We start from the raw sequence: 17,945 nt of genomic DNA, 5'->3' as shown, positions 1-17,945 counted from the left end.
GGGGAAGAGCAAACATTAGCCCAAGTCAGATAACGACTGCAGGGTGGGTGCCGCCAAAAAAAAAGCAAAGCAAATTTCGAAATATTTCTTGTAACCCTTTGGCAAGCAACCCCCCAAAAGAGCCTGCAGGGAAACCGAGGGTAACAAGTCAAATATGCTGCCAAAGTTATTGATGGCATACGCACCAAAACAAATTTGCTTAAATCTGTTTAATGTTTTCCCATTTTTTGTCCGCCCCTTTAACTGCTTCTCCAGTTCTTCTCCAGTTTCAGGTTTAATATTTATAAATATGTTTTTTGTTTAACAATTTATTATAATTTGTTATTATTTTTGGTGAGGGTGCCTGAAGTTGGACGGAAAATAATCTACTTCCTTGCCTCTCCTATGCATTTTTTAAAGTTTTTAAACTTTTAGTTTTGCAATTTCAATTTCATTTTTATGCCAACATTCGCAGATACCTCGCTGGTAAGGCCCACAAAAATGAGCGAAAATCCCAAACCATCATTTGCAGCATAATCAACAAAAGCACTAATTGCATAGAAGACACGCTTCTGACATTGATGTCTGATTCCGGCGGGCGAGAGCTAGACCGGGAGTGTTGGAATATATCTCTGTCTATCTGACTCGAGTCTCATTTCATTGGCGCTCCATGTGCAACGGTATTAACGTTACAGTTGCCATTTACCTTTGCGTTGATGGCGCTAAGCTGTCTGCCTGCGTAGACATTACCCATCCGCCCCGTTATCCCCGTGGCAATCCCCTTTGCCAAGCCCTATCCGTTCGCCCTCATCCTCCGCCGGCGCACAACTTCATTAACGCAAAGCAAACACACGCATGCAGTTTTCGAAGCAAAGTGTTTGATGTTGTTGCCTTCGCTCCTGGCAGTTTAAAGTTACATTTTAGAATTTCATCTGTGGCAGGAGGGCCGAGCCAAATGGGTGGCACATCCAGACATGGCCAAATGTTCGGCGTATTTGCTTAGGTGAGTGTGTTTGTGATGGCGGCTGGAGGAGGACGGTGGCTTTAAGCCAAACAACATCAAAAATTGGGCAACGACCGGCTATAGTTAAGAAGAAATTAGTTTTTAGAACCAATACCTAACATAAAAATCCATTTAAAAAATCTATTTTCCAAGTGTAATTGACGAATTCCGCCATCATCCTTTTAAATGTATGCAAATTACCGTGATCTAAATAATTAAATATAATTTTATGTGCTTTTCCGGCTGAGACAGCCTTCCCACGCACGATGCCCCCACCCAGAATATAGCTCTGCACATTGTTTAGGCCGGGCCCAGAGTCCATTAACAAGGCATAACGATGTGTCAAGCGGCGCACACACATAGAAGCGCTTCCCGCAAATATGGCACTTTGTGCTTCCTCCGCCTGCCGCCGCCTTTTGTTCTTATTCATATTTATGCGTCTACGTGTGTGAGTGCGCCTCCTTAACAGGACTAACGAACTGCCAAATTACGCTGAAAAAGCATTAAAAATTTAAATTTTTTCCAGCCAGCTTTTCAACGTTTTGTGGGCCGACAAAAGCGTAAACGCCAACAAGTCGTAAATGACGTTAAAAGGAAAATGCTTTTCTTGGGGTGTCAGCATTTGAAAATTTGTATATTTAAAGCTTGACAGAGATAAAAAGATTTGAAAAGTTGGCTTTAATTGAAGCAGAAGCGAACTCTGTGGGCGTTCTAGTAACCCATTGAATGCCCACATTTACTTTGTGCGGCCTGTCTCTGTGCCATTTGGCAAGTGAATGCGAAATGCTACCAAGGACCTGCGAATGTAGCCAAGAAATGTTAAAAATGCCACAGAAAAAATGCAAGAGAGAACAAAAGTTGATGCAACTTGGGATGGGAAAGTTTTTAATCTGCCGCATGCTAAACTTTAATCGAAAAGCTGACAACACCGAGAAAACTGAGCCAAACTTTTCAAATTGAAATATCAACAGGATAAAAAAAATACACATATCCCAGGACAGGACAGAGGAGGAGCACAGGAAGATAAGAAAAATGGGAATCGTATGTTTGGCCGGCACATGCCAATTGCGTGTTTGAAGTGCATGCAGAAATTTAAGCCGAAAACTTTGATCGCTGCCTCTGTGACAGAGACAAATGTGAAAGTTTTCCGATGCACTCGAAAGTAGAAGGAAAAACAGTTTGCCGAAGTATGTAAAGGACATGCAAACAATGGCATGTGCTGGTATTTTTCTTCTATTTGCCTGGCAATGCGTTCTTAGCCCTTAAACTTCTTAACTTGGATCAGGCCGAGTCAAAGGGGGAATAAATATTTCTAATGGAAAGCAAATAGGTTTCCTCTTCGGTGGTCCTCAATTTAAGCATCTAATAATTTAATTTTTCACATCCAACCCCAAATCCATGCAATTGCAAACAGAAATGATTTATGTGCGGCATGAGAAATATGAGTTTAATTTAATCAACACGAGACCTCAAGCTGAGTTCTGGCCCTAAACCAGCAACAGGCATTTTACAATAAAAGTCAAATAATTTTGCAGCCATTTTTAATTAACCAAATATGTTTGGTTGTGTGTGTGAGCAACGCAGACATCTACAACACACACACAGGAAAAGAGAGAACAAGCCAAATGCGAGAGGGAAATGTAAATATGGCAGCAAAATTAATTTGGCCAATGCAAATATGCAGAATGTGGATATATTCCCCCAGTAGCCTCCTCCTCTGTGCGAGTCTGTGGCGTCATAAATTTTTGGAATCGTGTGTAAAAACCCTGAAAACCATGAAATGCAAATAACTAAAAAAATATCCGCTGAAGGAAATTTAAGCCTTCAGCCAGTGCTAGTTTATGAGGTAACCAAGCCGAGCCAGAACTCTACTCCATGTTTGAAGTTTCCAAGAAATTGCACCTGCCTTGCAGCTGCACACACGGACCGAGTTGCTTCCATTTATTCCTGCTAATATGGCCGGGCTGGCTTAGTGGATGTCAGGCGGCTGCCAGCTATACATGGCCATGGCTATATGACTCTGCCAACTACTGCTGACTACAGTTAGTTACCCAGCGGGCGACATTGCAAACAAGAAGCTCATTTTCAAAGGACAGCCGCTTCACCCAGCCAACAATCGGGTGAGGCGGAGCTTCAACAGGTAAAGTTCAGGCAGAAACTATCAAGCTCGAGTGAACTTGTATTTATATTGTGGAAGACATCGTTTTGGCCCATGAAGAATGTTCACTGGGTTGCCAGTTGCACTGGAGTGGCAAGTGGCAAGGAGCAAGAAGCGGGACAAGACCGTGCTCATTATGCATAAATTGTCGCAGCTCTGAAGCTGCGTTGCTGCACTGAATTATGGCAAAGTTAATGGCATTATAATGCCAAAACGCTGACATCTGCCCCAGCCAAGTGGAGAGTAGCATTCTAGTTGGCCAAGGGCAAGGGAAGTGGCTCAACAATTTTGAAGGTTTTAAAAGGAAGATATGGCCTTGCTACTCAGTTCCGCTTGTCGATGACTTGTTGCCCCAAAGGAGACACAGGCAGGACCTTGTTTGTTGTCCTGATCCGCGTATCGTACAAGGGTCACTGATGTCAACACAAGTCCCACACGAAGCCAGAATCAGAAACAGACAAACAACCATCATCCCCAGACCACAAGAGTCCTTTACCCATAATCTTTATTTATTTTTTGTGTAGATATGAAGCCACAGTATATGTATTAAATGTAGCACTATGAGAAATATTTTGTGATAGCCTTTATATTTTGTAAAATGAATAATTGAAGTAGATATTATTAGATTAAAAATATTTACTACATGTAAGAATTACTCAAATTAAATTACACATTTTTCCTTTAAAAAGCTAATAGCTATGTGTATATTGAATTAATTATCATGAGTCAAAATGTATGAGAATATTTTAAAGAATTATACAATTGTTTATGTATAAAAACTCACTAGTCTCACTTTTTTATCTTTTAAATTAGACGCACTTATTAACTAGTTTAATATATAGTTAGAGTGAAATAATTTTTTTAAGCTAGAAACCACAACATTGAGTCCGGGTTTTGCTCCTTGCTGAGTTTTTGTGAGAGTGTGTGTGTGTGTATATACTTCCTGCACACACCGCATGCCGCCACCGCAAACTTGCGGCACTGAGCCCTGTTCTCACTTCCGGTTTCCGGGACGGCTCTCGCCATCGCCTCGGCTAGTACGGTTGCCGTTGCCGCTAACTTGTTTTGATTTTTTAATGGCTTGCCTGACGACAGCAACAAGCGCATTTATGCTTTTTACAACTCTTATCTTAAAGCCGAAGCTTTAACATGTTGTAACCGAATCTTTTGATCATCTGTAGAGTTCTTTTTGAATTTTACTCGGCCCTTGTCAAATATGAGAACAACAATACAGGATCGCGGATGATACATACGTGGGGATTCGGGGGCCCAGCCGTGGCTTTTGTCATGCAAATTGTTCAACAAGCAAGACGGACGATGACGGTGACGTTGATTGCTCATGAAGGCAAATTAAAAGCAAACAAGGTACAAGTTTAAGAGTCGAAAAGTTGAATGCCCTATTGTTTATAAAATAATCTATAAAATCTATAAAATAAATTTAACACCAAGACCAAGATTCTCGTGAAATACGCTGTTAGCTGAGGACGTTCTTACCTCACTTTTGAAGAAACCAATATAAGCCGAGATATGCCCGGATTAAGAAAGGGAACTCAACGCCGCGTTGCTTACCTTCCAGCCCATTTCCCCATTTGCCCCATCACCTCCATTAACCATTTCCCTGTTGTTCGCATGCAACTTGAGGAAAAAACAAAAGAGCTGCCAACAGCGGCAACAAAAGCCAGAAAGCAGAGTGGGAAAATAGGAAAAGAAATACAGTTGACGTTAAAGGGGAAGCACACACTCGCACACATATATACATACATTTAAGCCAAGTCGGAAAACTTTTGTCCTGTTGTTGGTATTGTTGTTGCTGTTGGTGTAATTGCTATAACAATTGGCGGGCGTTTGCATCAGAAGAAGGAGTCGCCCAAGTCGAAGGAGCACAGAGAGTCCTGTGCAGCAGAGTCGTCGATTTTAATTACGTATGCAATTTATTTATTACCTTTGCCCGGAAATATTGTGCGATTGTGTTGCTTGTGCTCTGCGGATGTGGCACAAAGCCCGCCTTGCCTCTGGAGGCATGGCAGGAAAGTGGGGGCGTGGCAGGGCGGCCAAGATTTAACATGCGGTTATGAAGTTATTTTTCATTTTCGCTATTGAGGCCTGTCAGAAAATGCAGCTCAGGCAGAGAGTGCAACTTTTGTTGGGTATTTATTGGGGAGCTGAAGAGGCATTCCACTTGAAAGGTGCCTTTGAGAGTGTTGCAAATAAAGTCTGAGCTATTTTAAAAGTTATTTAAAGCACGGCAATAACAGATTAACCTCATAGGCTTATCCTTTAAACAATGATTTGTTCAATCCTGGTTTACATTCTAATTATTCACCTAAACCTAAGTATGCAATCATTGAACCTAGTGTAAATTTGAGAAAAGCAGCCGGAAGTAGATTGAACCCATTTTTCAAGCGCTACTCCGGTCATGCCATAAATTAGACAATCAAGGCTAACGCCCCAAAGAGTCTCGGCCAGGAAGTTAGCGTGTGTCCACTAAATTAGCGTTTTCATTAGGAGAACAAGCTAAATTTGTTCACAATGTTGTCGTTTTTGGCTCACATAAGCATAAGTGTATGAGTGTGTATGTTAAGGCAGCCATCCCTCACCAAATTGGTTGCATTACTTGATTAGTGTCCGCGCAATGCTATTATTAAAATTCAATCTAAAATTTTACCCTCCGCTGGTAAAGTCTCGTGCGCTGATTGCATGTCTAATCGAATTTAACAACCTTTTGCTGGGAGGATATGGAAACAGGAACAGAAAGGAAATTAACGAATTTCATATTAAGTGCAAATTCCGGCATCCAACCCGTGTCATGCGATTGTGATTTGATGGCGTTCTAAGCTCGGAGAGTTTAAGCTTTTCCCCTAATACTCCGCCATTTGCATTTTTATCGCGTGAACTGGGGCGGGACAGGGTTTGAAATCGGTCTAATGGGAAGCTAATATATCAACTACTAGAAGATTATTTTAGAGGGTAATCTACACCTTCTTATATTGAAAATATTTCAAGTTTTAAGCAAACTGTTCAATGAGATTCTAAAAACAGTGCTGGGAAATTTATGTTACTGCTGCCATTTCGATAACACCTTACTTTCCCATCACTTCTTGAAAGTGTCATTTATAAATCATACATGTACAATATATATTTAGAGAATGTAGGAATGATTTAGCCGTCAAAACACAAGAAACGCAGAGTTGTCACACAAAAAATTAAAACAGAGCTAAACACGGATGAAGAGAAAGGGAGACTTCCACAGTTGGACGTCGCAAGTTTAAAGGGCAAGTGATGAAAAGATTAAAATCAAAAGGACTAACTAATCATTATTTCTACAGAGGCAAATTGAAGGGTGAAGGGGACGTAGGCCTGCTTTAAAAAGGGAACCAAGATGTCGGATCGCAAGGCTGTGATAAAGAATGCTGACATGAGCGAGGAGATGCAGCAGGATGCTGTTGACTGCGCCACCCAGGCATTGGAGAAGTACAATATCGAGAAGGACATTGCTGCCTATGTCAAGAAGGAGTTCGATAAGAAGTATAACCCCACCTGGCACTGTATTGTTGGCCGCAATTTTGGATCGTATGTCACTCATGAGACGCGTCACTTTATCTACTTTTATCTGGGTCAGGTGGCCATTCTCCTCTTCAAGAGTGGCTAGTCTATAGTCGCTAGACGGACCCGCCACCAAAAATATTGAAGGAAACCAAACTCCATCGATAATCCCGTATTTATTTTATTTGAAATGGCAAGTTTGTTTCAAGCTGAGGCCCAGTGCCTAAATCTGGTGGATAGATCGTTGCGATATTGCTGTTGTATCTGGCGGCTTACAAGTTTCGGTTCGATAGTTCAATACCCAAAATCAGTTTAAAAAACAAAAACACGACGTCAAAACCGTGCTGGAATTTTCTTTTCCAAATTCTAAACTACACTCCTCTACTCCGATGTTCTATTAAATTTATTGCTCTCCACTTTGCTTATTGATTTTGGCGTGAATTTAAAGCTTTCAGGTAGTAAATGCTCATTAATTTTAAAGTAAACACCCCATTCCATCCTTTAAAAAAAGCTGCCCTTTAACAAGCCCTTTCATTTTATCTGATCATTCGGACAGAACTTAAAACATCATATAAGCCTTTTTGGGTTAATTTCAGCATTCATAATATCCTTTCGAGTTCATCACAAGGCAAACAATGGGGCCAAGTGTCCTGCTTCTGTTGCAGCCAGCCTCACCTGGCTGTGGGCAAATAAAAATTGCTTAATTAAGTTAATTAAAATATTGTCGATGTCCATGGCGTTTCCGTGCGCCAGAGAAGAGTCGTCTCCCTGGCATTCATGCGTTTTTATTATCACAGCGATTGGCCAATTTCGGACAGGTTATCGTTGGGGTAATTATGCCAGCTCACGTCCAGGGCCGCAATAATAATCATAAAAATAATATTAATAAAGTTCGCAACCGGCGAAAGCGTATATTTTTGCGAAAAATACATTTACACACTTGGCTGGCGGGCCAAACATATGAAAATGCTGGGTCCTGTGGGTGGTGGTTATAGTTGGTTTGAGCCGCTTTTACAGTTCGACGACTTTTGGCCTTGTCCCCCGATTTACCCGACAGCTGGTGCTTCTGTTTCCCGAACTTCTGCATCCGCATTTCAATGGGGATCGGTCAGTCAGACAGATTCTCATGCATATTTCATGGCCCGCTTAAATACACCGAAGGATACAAACAGTCGGCTGAAAATAATGCCACACTTTAAGGATAAGGCCGACCGTAAATATTTAACTGCCTCGCAATCAGTTTTACGCTCTCTTCAACAAAACCTTTATTAATATTTTTTACGTTTATGTGCTCAGGAAAATATTTTTTTTATGAATTTGTACATTAAAAAATAAATCCCCAACAAAAGCGTGAGTTTGGAAATCCTTTGAAATGCGTCTGCCTTTAAGCGCCGCCTTCGCATCCTTCTCCCGCATCTTTCATGTTTCAAGTGAATGGCTTTAGGGCTATCCAGTGTTTCAGCGGCTGAATGAGAAGCGGATTTCCAACTCCGAGATATGTTGAGTCTGCGCAATGGAAAACTGAGAACGAAAGGGAGTTTCAATTCGACGAGTAGGCAGATGGCGCCAGCGAGAAGTTTGAAATTAAGATTCTCCGACTAATTTGGAAAACGTTTTTGAACCTATTATTTAAATTTGAAACAAAGTGCAAGTATTTGAAACTCCCAATTTTCTTTCTTATGATTCTTAGTTTTATTAAGTTTCCAAAAAGTATACACAAAATAATATACTATGAAAAAGATATAACTTTTTGAGGCGAAAAGCATTCTGTATTCTTATAATTTAATACCCTTATCTTGGTTGTCATAAAGAAAATTAAACCATTCACAAAATCTTCGCTGAGATATACAACTTATATGAGTCTATAATTCAGGCTTTTATTTTCTGCAGACTCCAAGCTTTTTGTTGTTGCCACATAATTCCAATTTAATCTCATTCGCCTTCCGCAGCCAGCATCGAGTGACTACAAATGAGCAAAACTCTTGACCTTTTTTTCTTGCGCGGGGGACCATGGGGGTGCTGAAAAATAAACAAAACTTTTATAAATTACTGTCAGCAGCAGTGACCTCAATATAAAATTGCACAACATAACTTGAACACACACAGACAGCGGAACAATTGCGAACGCAATAGATACGAGTGTAATTGCATTTTACTTGGACAGAGGGCTAGGGCTAGGAAAAGCAAACGAAACCTAACCAAACCCAACCAAACCGACCACAGAAACATACGCACATGGATATGTAAACTTTTTGTGACCTCAGCAGCTATAATTATTGCCATTTTTTGCTGCTCTTCAGGCACATGAATATATGTGTATGTAGGGTATGCCAGAAAAACGGGTCAGTACAAAGTCAACATTAGTTTTATCACAGCACCGAGTCGAGAGGAGCGAACTCTCGACAATGACAAAAAATCTTAATGAAACACAAACAAGGCGGGGGTGGCAGAGGGTCCTGGTTGTCGGAAAACCCAACATATAGCAAACAAACAATAAAAACCACACGGTATAAAAAGTCAGAGCAAATGCTCATTAAACAAAAAATAAATGTCACGAATTTGTACCGAAAATTAGAACGAAAAAGTTCCCCCATGCAGCGCACCAAATGTACTCTGTAAATATTTATATAAATTTTGTGTTACAATTGGCAAAATATATTTAAATGGTTAGAGCTTAGATAAGCTCTCAACAACTATTTAGAAATATAATAGTTTTTCCATCGGCCTCTTACGCAAAAATAATCACAAGAAAGACAAGCCGGAAGGTACGGAATGAAAGGAAGATTTGGGATTGCTCCTCGGCGGAAGTTGCATGCCACTTCATATTTTTCGGTTTTTTTCTTTCCAGGCCGAGTGTGATGAATGGGACTATGAGTCCCCACAAGAGCACATGCAGAAGTCGCCCACTTGGGAGTCGATTTTTCATTTGGCTTACGTATCATCAACCAGGACTTGTCTCATGTCGGTTCGCTCTCTTCCGTTTGGCTGATATCTCTGCCTGACCAATTCCATTGTCCTCAACGGCACTGTCTCCCCATTCCTCTGAACCTGCCCTTTGGCCACTTTTTCCTCTCGTTACCACTTCTAAGCCCTTGTCTTGGCTTGGACACGGATTTGTGAGTCCATCTGCAACTCTCTTTGTTTCTATTTGTCCTCCAAAGCTTTACGCTTTGATGGCTGTCTTATATTTTTTTGTGGTTACCTTTTAATACCTTATGGTAGGCATTATTTTTAAAAAAGAATTCTAGTACTTATTGTACTTTTTTTTACAGTGAACAAGGAATAAAGATTTGTTTTCCAGTAGATGGTATTTAAAAGTCGAAAAGTTCCTTTATTCTTTGGTTGCTTCATTGTCTCCACTCCGGATCTGCTCAATGGCGGGTCTTGCTTCTATTTTCGTTATTGTTGCCTTTGATAAATTGTACACTTTTCGTTTTGACACATGTCAGCGTTTGTCTGCCCAATGCGACCGAGGAAGGACCTCGTCCTCGACGCGAGCAGCTCTCTTTGGCTCGTCTAGGCTGGGCTAAAAAATCCTCCGGGGTTATCAAACCTTTTTCAATTTTGGTATACTGCCGCATTAAAGTCGGCCCGCACCTATGGCCTTTACCTCATCTTTGACCTCACTTTGGGCCTCGTCTCATTTCAGTTGGCCATGTTGTTGCATTCAACTTGTTGACATTTTCAGGACTGTCACATGACTCTGACAACAGAGGGCGCTTCAACTGAAGTCCTGTAGTCCTGACTCTGAGATACAGGACCGGTGTCCTGTCAGCTACCATGTCCCATGTCCTGCCTGGAAGTTTGTGCTCGTGTTCGTGTCCATGTCCGTGTCAGGCGTCACTTTATGCCCCTGACAGCGGCAACAATTTTATTTACTTAATTTGGCTTTAGTTTGTCATTTATTTACTTGTTTGCCACAACAACATTTAGCCGGTAAGCCCGACTGCCCCTATACCCACTCCAATACCTACGATTTCTGGGCCATATCTATCGGGCCCTTGAAACGATCTGGTCAGAGTTTTTCGTGTGTGTTTGCCAGCTTCTGGTCCTGTCACTTTGACGCTGATGTTGATGTGGTTTCTTTTGGATGGCGGAGTACACTGGCATTTACATGATCCTGGAAAGGATACTAAAAATACATAAAAACTTTAACAAAAACAATCTCTTTCCAAGTGCAAAATGATAGCTTTTTTATGCTTACAATGACTTTTTAAGTTTAATTATTTTGAGGGCATCTTTTCGTCCTGTTACCCATCCTTTGGTTTTATTTATAACACGGTGACACATTTTGCCGCCCGCACTTTATTGCATATCGTTGTCGGCTGTTGTCGGAACGTGGCATTGAATTTTTTATGAAAATTTAGAGCAAAGTTGCTGTTTTTCTTTGTTTCGACTGCCGCTGCACTCTGGCGCCTTAATTAAATATTTATTTCAATCATTTTCAGGCAAATGGATGGACACCATGGCCGAGCTACGTAAATCCATTTAGCGCCAAAGTGAGATCTCACATACACAGCGGCGGTTGCCATGATGGGCAAGAGGGCGTGGCATACCGAAGGGGCAGTGGTAGTGGGAGGGGGGGCACTAACATTTGTCATTACACATTAATAACGCACCATTAATCTTTTTCGTGAGCCAAGAGCGTGAGGGTCAAAATGAATGTGAAGCCCGGGGTCTGGACCTGAAGCTGAATCCGAATCTGAACCAGAACCAGAACCTGGACCCGAGTCGTCTGTCGCACAAAACCGTTAATTAATGTATGCCATTTAGCTGGAAAATTGCAAAAGGCCCCCACACACACTCAACTACACCAATTGGCATGTGAGCTAGAGATGGTAACGTGATGAAGTCCTTTTATTCATATCCTTAAAAAAATATATTTTAATAGAGCATAACCTTATAAATAAATAACTTACTTTTTACAAGATCCTGATGAAAGTTATAACTCTCTTTGTTTTAAAATCACTTTTGGTGCTCATTAAAATTAAGAAACTTTATATATCTTAGAGTATAATTTGATAATATTGAGTAAATAACTAAAATGATAAAGCTTAATAAATCACATACAACGAAATTATTGCACTTACTTAGGTAAAGGGAATAGAAATTTGAAAATGCAAATACAAATCCCAAAACTCTGCCAATAAAAAGCATCCGAGGGAGTCTCTGTAGGATATGTTCAAAAAATAAAATAATATTATATAAATTAAGTATACATTTCCTTCAACTGTCACACCAAGTAATGGAAACTTTTTTAGTTTAGAAAATGTATTAATTTGTTAATGGCTACCGTCGACTTTCTACATTACCGTTATCAACCCATAGATCAAGAAACCGCCGGATAGAATACCAGTTATTTGAATTATAAGATATAATATAAAAATAAATATGTGTACGATATTGGTTGCGTCATGATTTTTATTCCACTCTTATAGAATTTTATAAATTAGAATTATACAAAAAGTATGTCATTTTGAGACTCACCCAATTTACCCAAAAAAACCACAAAGAAAAGCATAAAAAATATTGTTGAAATAAATCCATAAACTAGAGTAGTAACAGCCACACACCAAGTAACTCCTCTTGGATCTATTTTCGGTAAGCTTTCACACATCGTAAGAATTTAGAATCTGTATTATTATTTGAAGTATTTTAGTTGACTGTGATCGGAAAGGTAAAAAATATAGAAAATAATTTGAACCATAATGAGTACATTGTGTCCAAAGAATAAGGCATTATTTTCAATTTTATTCATTATATTTTTCTATTGAGTGAATTTTATTCCTCCGAATCATTCCTCACATCAAACCATTGGTAAATTTTTTCTTACTATTTGTAAACAATTTAAAAATTTTCCAGCTGTCAACAGTAAAAATAAATTTACCAATTTTTTGACGCTCTAGAAACTAAATATTCGTACAGGCCAAAATAGGTGCAGTTCCATCCAAAATTCGTTTATATCTTATTATATAAATGGAGAGGAGGCCATATATAACTAAAAGATATATATTAGGAGTACAGATATATATTAGGAGTATAACTTACTTATATACCCAACAAAAAAGTTAGCTATTGCGAATACAAATCCGAAAATTCTTCCAAGGACTAGCAAGAGGGGATTTTCCTGCAGATATTGCAAAATGGTAAAAAATGTTTTTTTGGTTTGGTAATATATATATATAGTATTTTTTGTTATTATATATTTTCATAAGATTACCCTTTGTATTCCGACGAGTAACAGAGCACCGGATAAGATTCCACAAACTTGGAAGCATAGTATCAGAATCACAAGTCCTTGAAGGGTGATTATAGAGGGTACTTTGCCACCTTCGAGTTCTTTGAGGTCTTTAAAAACATAAATCCAAAATAGCATAGTTATATAGCATAGATTTTAGCGTCAACTTTACCCAGTCGAAATATGTAAAGGACTATGAATGAGAACCAAAAGAGCGTCGCCACCATTCCAAAAATTAAATTTATCACCCCCAAGCAGCAAGTGACGTCTTTCGGATCTATTTCCGGTAGGCTTTCGCACATTGCTAATACTTTCGAATTTTTACCTTGTGTCAGAATACAGTGTACAGTGTGATTAAAATGTTAAGTAGAAAAGGCTTTTTAATGAAAGATGACTACGATTAAAAAAATCTACAATTTTTGGAAGGAAATATACTAATCACGACCATCATGGTGTCACCACTAGCACATACGTGTTTTGCCAGCCCATCATAATGAGCGGCAATTTAGTGCCCTTTTGAATGGCGGTGGATGGGTGGTGGCTGAGCCACTGTAGTGGCGGGTGGCTGGTTAGGTGGTCCGGCGTTGTCGCCACCGCAAACAAGCAAAGGCAAAAGCCGCATCGGCAGCGGGGAGAGGCGAGGCGGGGCGGGCGTGGCTGCCCAGCAGGTATGCTTGATTAATGCTTTATAACAAGGCTCGCACAAAGCATGCTCTGAATGCACACCCACACTTAACCCAACCACCGACTGGCAACGCCAACCACCGAACAACTCCTGCTGGAGTGTCGCCAATGTCCTTGCATTTTAGCCTTAATCCTGTGAACTACGGCTGGAGACTAGAAAAAGCCTTTCAGGATTCGACGACACATGTTAATCCCTGTGATTGTAATTGCTTTCTTTGAAGTTCCAAAATACTAAGTTAGTGAAGGCATAGGGAGTACAATAATAAAGTAATAAGAGGAGGGTATTATTAGTCTACTTTTTTTTAAATGAGTATAAAATTTCATTTTTAGGATCTGCTTGCTACTAAAATGTTCTACTCTCTTTATCCTTAATTAATTACTATTTTCATTCCTTTATTTAACAGAAAAAAGGGTAACAGGCCTTTAAAATATGTTGAAAGAATTGAACGTTTATTTAATTAATCTTTTTCAAAGAAAATTGAGCTTAAACCGAGTCCTGGGGTTGAAGACACATTCTCCGTAGTTAACATTAAGTAATTATAAGTTGCCCTGAAGTTGGATGAAAGTTGCAAGTTGGCATCTGCATCTGGGCAAACATATTGCATGTCTACATCCTTGTCGACCCACACACTCTCACATAGTCCTGGAGTCAGGCAGACAGACAGGCATACACCACGTATGCGTAATGTGTTGAATAATTAAATTGTCAAACAATTGGCTTTTGGCAGAGAGTCGGAGAGAAGATGACGACAAGAAAATGTTGAACGTAACTGGGATTTATTGTCTTGCAGTGTCCTCATATCCTGGGCCATAGAATGGAAAACGCTTAATCATCTTTAATTGAAAGCACTTGATGAGCTAGCCAAATGCCAACGAGCATCGAACAATGGACAGAACAATTGGCATTATTTATAATGCCTTTTAATCTCCATTTGCATTTGCATTCGGCATTTCATTTTTTTGCTGTTTGTTTGTGTCATTGAATGCTGGCGAATTTATTTACTCGCTGATAGGATTCAATTTCCTTGTCATCACGAAAACGCTTTCAATTAAACGATATTTATTATTCAGCAGATAAAGCAACAATGCTCTTTTCTAAACCGGCTTATCGGTTCAAAGTTTTTGGAATCAATTTTGGGGTCAAACGATTCTGCCTGGCTTTCATTGAATGATTTTCAACAGATTTTTTTCCGAAATAAAATAATAAAGTTCTTGCATAAGTTGGTTCGAAAGGTGTGGGAAAAATTGCTTTATTCAAGTGAGTTGGAAAAGCTTTTAGGCAGATTGCCTAGATTCTAGCATGGATTGTGTGAATATTCAACCGCAAATCTGTTGAGTTGTGCAATAAGTTTGAACTGAAATGGAATTGGCCTGATTATAGCACCTTTTCAAGTATAAAGAATACTATAAACCAAAGATTACTATAATACATAGATTTATTAGTCCTTTTAAAATCACTAGTCTCAAAATGAACTTCAAATTCATACCAGATCCAACATGGTAAAATCCACCAACTTTTTCTTCCATAAAATCACTATTCAGCTTCTTCCTGCTCCTCCTCCCCACCCTCCTCGGCCGCTGCAGCGGCGGCGGCTTCGGCGGCCGCCCTCATCGCCTCTGAACTGCGACGACTGGAGGTCTGGGAGCTGCGGCGGCTCTTGCGCTTCACCTTCTTGGGCGGCGGTTCCGTGCAGCTGTACGGCGGCATGTTGAACTCCTCCGGATCGAACTCTTCCAGGGTCTCCAGGCGCAACGTCGCCAGCTCAGACCAACAGCAGGGCAGCGTGCTCTCCGCCAGCATGACGACCGGCAGGCGGGCATCGGTGGCCGCCTGGACGCCCTGGGGGGTGCCCTCGAACACCAGGGTGCAGTCCGTCCCCGCCTCGCCCAGCCGAGACATGGCTATCAGATACACGTCCGGCTGCGGCTTGGAAGCCCTCACCTCAGCATCATCCCCAAAGAGTACCGTGGAGAAGTGCTCGAAGAACTCCTCACGGTCCCTGATCTTGCTGCAGTACATGCTCTCCGAGCAGGAGGTGATCAGGGCCAGGCCCATGCAGCACTTGCACAAGTGGCGCACCAGCCGCTCCACTCCCGGCATCAGCGGCGGATTGGCGATCATCGCTGAGGTGAGTTCATTTAGCTGGAATCGGAAGGTCTCCCAACTGACTGGCATGTTCAACTTCCGGCAGATTAGCTCCGCCATCTCTGCCGTCTCCATGGGTCCGATTTGTATCAGTAGTAGTTCCGGTATTATCCTATTGTAGCTAGTGGCCAGATCAATGAGAGCCTTCTGGTAGACGTGGCGGGTATCTGTTGGATAGAATTTATAAAAAGTGCTCCAGATGGAGGTCATAGCCTTACCGAAAACAGCACTCTCCAGGTCGAAAATACAGTAGCTTATGCCGGGGCTACAGCACATGGGCGGACATCGAGTACATTGGGGAGGGGCTTTGCATGATTTACACGACGGGCTGCACATTTTTCAGCGAAACGAAATGGATTCTATGGCTGGAAGATGTATCCAAATTTTGTACAATTTACGTTTAGCATTCTCCGAATTTAGATCTAACAATGACTTTAGAGGCTTTTCCCCAAAAAAGTTTGAAAGGTGATCTTAAAATTCTAAGCAGTAAGTTTTTGCTTGAATCAAAATTTTTTTAAAAATCATAGTTTAATATTTTTTTAAATTAAACAAAAACGCTGAAGATGGAAATCAGGTAAAGGACGGCGAACATACGTGGCGGATACGTGATCTTTCCCCTCAAATTACGTATACGCCTTGAACACGAGGATCTTTAAATAAGTAAACATAAAACTAATATCGAAACACTTAAAATTTATTCAAATATTAAAAGAAACCTACAGTGCAGGAAATCCGAAATACTGAGGCTTAAAGTCCTTCAACGAGCGCAGTCTTAAAGTGGCCGCAGCACTCATACGAACAGAGACCAAAGGATCCGGGACTAAGACCACTTGCATTCCAGCGGCCAAGGCAGCCTCCATGCCCGGCAGTGAGGACTCGAAAACAAGGCACTTCGCCGGCTCCGGAGGATCCTCGAATCTTGAAGCGGCTGCGAGAAAAACATCCGGAGCTGGTTTGGCCTTCTTCACCTCGCCGTCGGAACCGCTCAAAACCACGTGGTGGAAAACGGCGTCGAAGAGCCTGGAATGACGACGGGTTTTGATGCGAAATGAATCCCGAGAGCTGTTACTTCCGATGGCCATCGGGACATTGGACGCATGAAGATGTTTCAGAAGCCTTTCCACACCCGGCATTAAATTTATTTTTCCCAGATTGCCACGACATTGGAGTTCGTGTTGATTTTCAAACTCCGTCCGTCCGATGGGCAGGTTGAAACTGCTCACCACCACGTCGGCCAGATCCGACTCCGGCTTACCCATGCATCGCAGCTTTATGTCGAAGCTATAGGTGTGCCCATAAGTATCAAGGATCTTCTGAACGGACTCGGTTCTTAGCCGTTCGCTGTCGATGAGCAGGCCATCCAATTCGAAAATGCAGTGGGTCACGGGCTGGAAGAAGCAGTGTCTAGAACCGCGACTGTCCTCATGTTCGTTGTCGGACATATCTGATAGTTTGGACAGAGGATTTTTATACATATATTTTTTAGAATACTATTTGGAAAGCCGATGCCTAGAATACTAGTCAGCCGAACTCAAATTTGGAACAGTTGGGAAAAGCAGGCAGACCAAAAAGTTCCGGCTGGAACTCTGCCATGGATCCCAGCACCATCGTAGGATCCTCTCCCTTTGCCCGGGAGGCTTCGCTCTCGGGTATGAACACAACCTGCATGCCGGCTGCTCTTCCAGCTTCCAAGCCTGTTGGCGAGTCCTCGAAAACCAGACACTTGCTGGGATCTGCTGGAGGGTGGAAGCGGGAGGCCGCCAGTAAATAGATATCCGGTTTCGGCTTTCCCCTATCCGGCCCCAGCTCCGGATCATTGCCACACACTATGTGATGGAAGGCACTTTTAATGTCCGTGTGGGACTGAAACTTCACGTCGATTATTTCGCTGATCGAAGTAGTGGCAATGGCGAAGGGTATTCGGAACTCGTGCAGGTGGAGGATCATGGGTGTAATTAATTCCAAACGGAGCCAGGGTCTCTTTTATGATCTTTATATAAAGATGTTCGGTGTCTGAATATAAAAGTAAGGTACGATTTTCGCTGCTACTGGTAATAAATATTTTAAAATACCCAACAAGGTTCCATCGCAGTCGAAGATAACATGGGTGACTGGGCAGTAACATCGACAGGACGCCATTCCACGATCGCTTTTGACCTTTACCAAAAAAAGACGCAAGTTTAACTATAATTTT

The 17,945-nt window shown here is 41.3% G+C and overlaps 4 protein-coding genes and 1 pseudogene across 5 annotated transcripts; 1 reads left to right on the top strand and 4 right to left on the bottom strand.

Moving 5' to 3' along the window:
- The first annotated feature begins 6,211 nt into the window (after positions 1–6,211).
- Positions 6,212–7,099, top strand: LOC6497994 (dynein light chain 1, cytoplasmic). The gene is made up of 2 exons (XM_001961818.4): positions 6,212–6,412; positions 6,467–7,099. Exon 2 carries the CDS (start codon positions 6,520–6,522, stop codon positions 6,787–6,789), a length of 270 nt encoding a protein of 89 aa, XP_001961854.1. The 5' UTR covers positions 6,212–6,412; positions 6,467–6,519; the 3' UTR covers positions 6,790–7,099.
- Positions 7,100–9,654: 2,555 nt separating this feature from the next.
- On the bottom strand, positions 9,655–13,328 carry LOC26514120. 2 transcript variants are annotated; one of them, XR_001408591.3, is made up of 9 exons: positions 13,094–13,328; positions 12,904–13,031; positions 12,732–12,810; positions 12,171–12,681; positions 11,996–12,114; positions 11,774–11,852; positions 11,603–11,722; positions 10,888–11,551; positions 9,655–10,815 (listed from the first exon to the last, which is right to left on the bottom strand). XR_001408591.3 is itself a non-coding variant. In XM_014906922.3 (4 exons), the coding sequence occupies exons 1-4, from the start codon at positions 13,221–13,223 to the stop codon at positions 12,593–12,595; spliced, it is 426 nt and encodes a 141-aa protein (XP_014762408.1). In that variant the 5' UTR covers positions 13,224–13,311; the 3' UTR covers positions 12,426–12,592. The 2 variants fall into 2 exon arrangements, 1 of the variants encoding a protein (XP_014762408.1); XM_014906922.3 differs by lacking the exons at positions 9,655–10,815; positions 10,888–11,551; positions 11,603–11,722; positions 11,774–11,852; positions 11,996–12,114 and having other exon boundaries at positions 12,426–12,681; positions 13,094–13,311.
- A 1,695-nt stretch (positions 13,329–15,023) lies between these two features.
- On the bottom strand, positions 15,024–16,207 carry LOC6497547 (probable pseudouridine-5'-phosphatase). The gene is made up of 2 exons (XM_001961819.4): positions 15,970–16,207; positions 15,024–15,918 (listed from the first exon to the last, which is right to left on the bottom strand). Exons 1-2 carry the CDS (start codon positions 16,085–16,087, stop codon positions 15,140–15,142), a joined length of 897 nt encoding a protein of 298 aa, XP_001961855.1. The 5' UTR covers positions 16,088–16,207; the 3' UTR covers positions 15,024–15,139.
- Positions 16,208–16,424: 217 nt separating this feature from the next.
- LOC6502436 (probable pseudouridine-5'-phosphatase) lies at positions 16,425–17,226 on the bottom strand. Its single transcript, XM_032451633.2, has one exon. The coding sequence runs from the start codon at positions 17,224–17,226 to the stop codon at positions 16,468–16,470; it is 759 nt and encodes a 252-aa protein (XP_032307524.1). The 3' UTR covers positions 16,425–16,467.
- LOC6497546 lies at positions 16,425–17,890 on the bottom strand (annotated as a pseudogene).
- Between the last annotated feature and the right edge of the window lie 55 nt (positions 17,891–17,945).

Source organism: Drosophila ananassae, chromosome 3R (genome assembly GCF_017639315.1).
Source record: "Drosophila ananassae strain 14024-0371.13 chromosome 3R, ASM1763931v2, whole genome shotgun sequence".
Classification (NCBI taxonomy): domain Eukaryota; kingdom Metazoa; phylum Arthropoda; class Insecta; order Diptera; family Drosophilidae; genus Drosophila; species Drosophila ananassae.
The sequence above is the reverse complement of the archived record's forward strand: the minus strand, read 5'-3'. Positions and strand labels throughout refer to the sequence as shown.

Coding starts and splice junctions, on each gene's coding strand:
- LOC6502436 (XM_032451633.2), bottom strand. CDS start 17,226: ATGTATAAAAATCCTCTGTCCAAACTATCAGATATGTCCGACAACGAA.
- LOC6497547 (XM_001961819.4), bottom strand. CDS start 16,087: ATGTGCAGCCCGTCGTGTAAATCATGCAAAGCCCCTCCCCAATGTACT. Junction 15,919..15,969: donor CCTGGAGAGTGCTGTTTTCG/GTAAGGCTATGA, acceptor TCTATCCAACAG/ATACCCGCCACGTCTACCAG.
- LOC26514120 (XM_014906922.3), bottom strand. CDS start 13,223: ATGTGCGAAAGCCTACCGGAAATAGATCCGAAAGACGTCACTTGCTGC. Junction 13,032..13,093: donor CCTTTACATATTTCGACTGG/GTAAAGTTGACG, acceptor ATGTTTTTAAAG/ACCTCAAAGAACTCGAAGGT. Junction 12,811..12,903: donor TACTCGTCGGAATACAAAGG/GTAATCTTATGA, acceptor CAATATCTGCAG/GAAAATCCCCTCTTGCTAGT.
- LOC6497994 (XM_001961818.4), top strand. CDS start 6,520: ATGTCGGATCGCAAGGCTGTGATAAAGAATGCTGACATGAGCGAGGAG.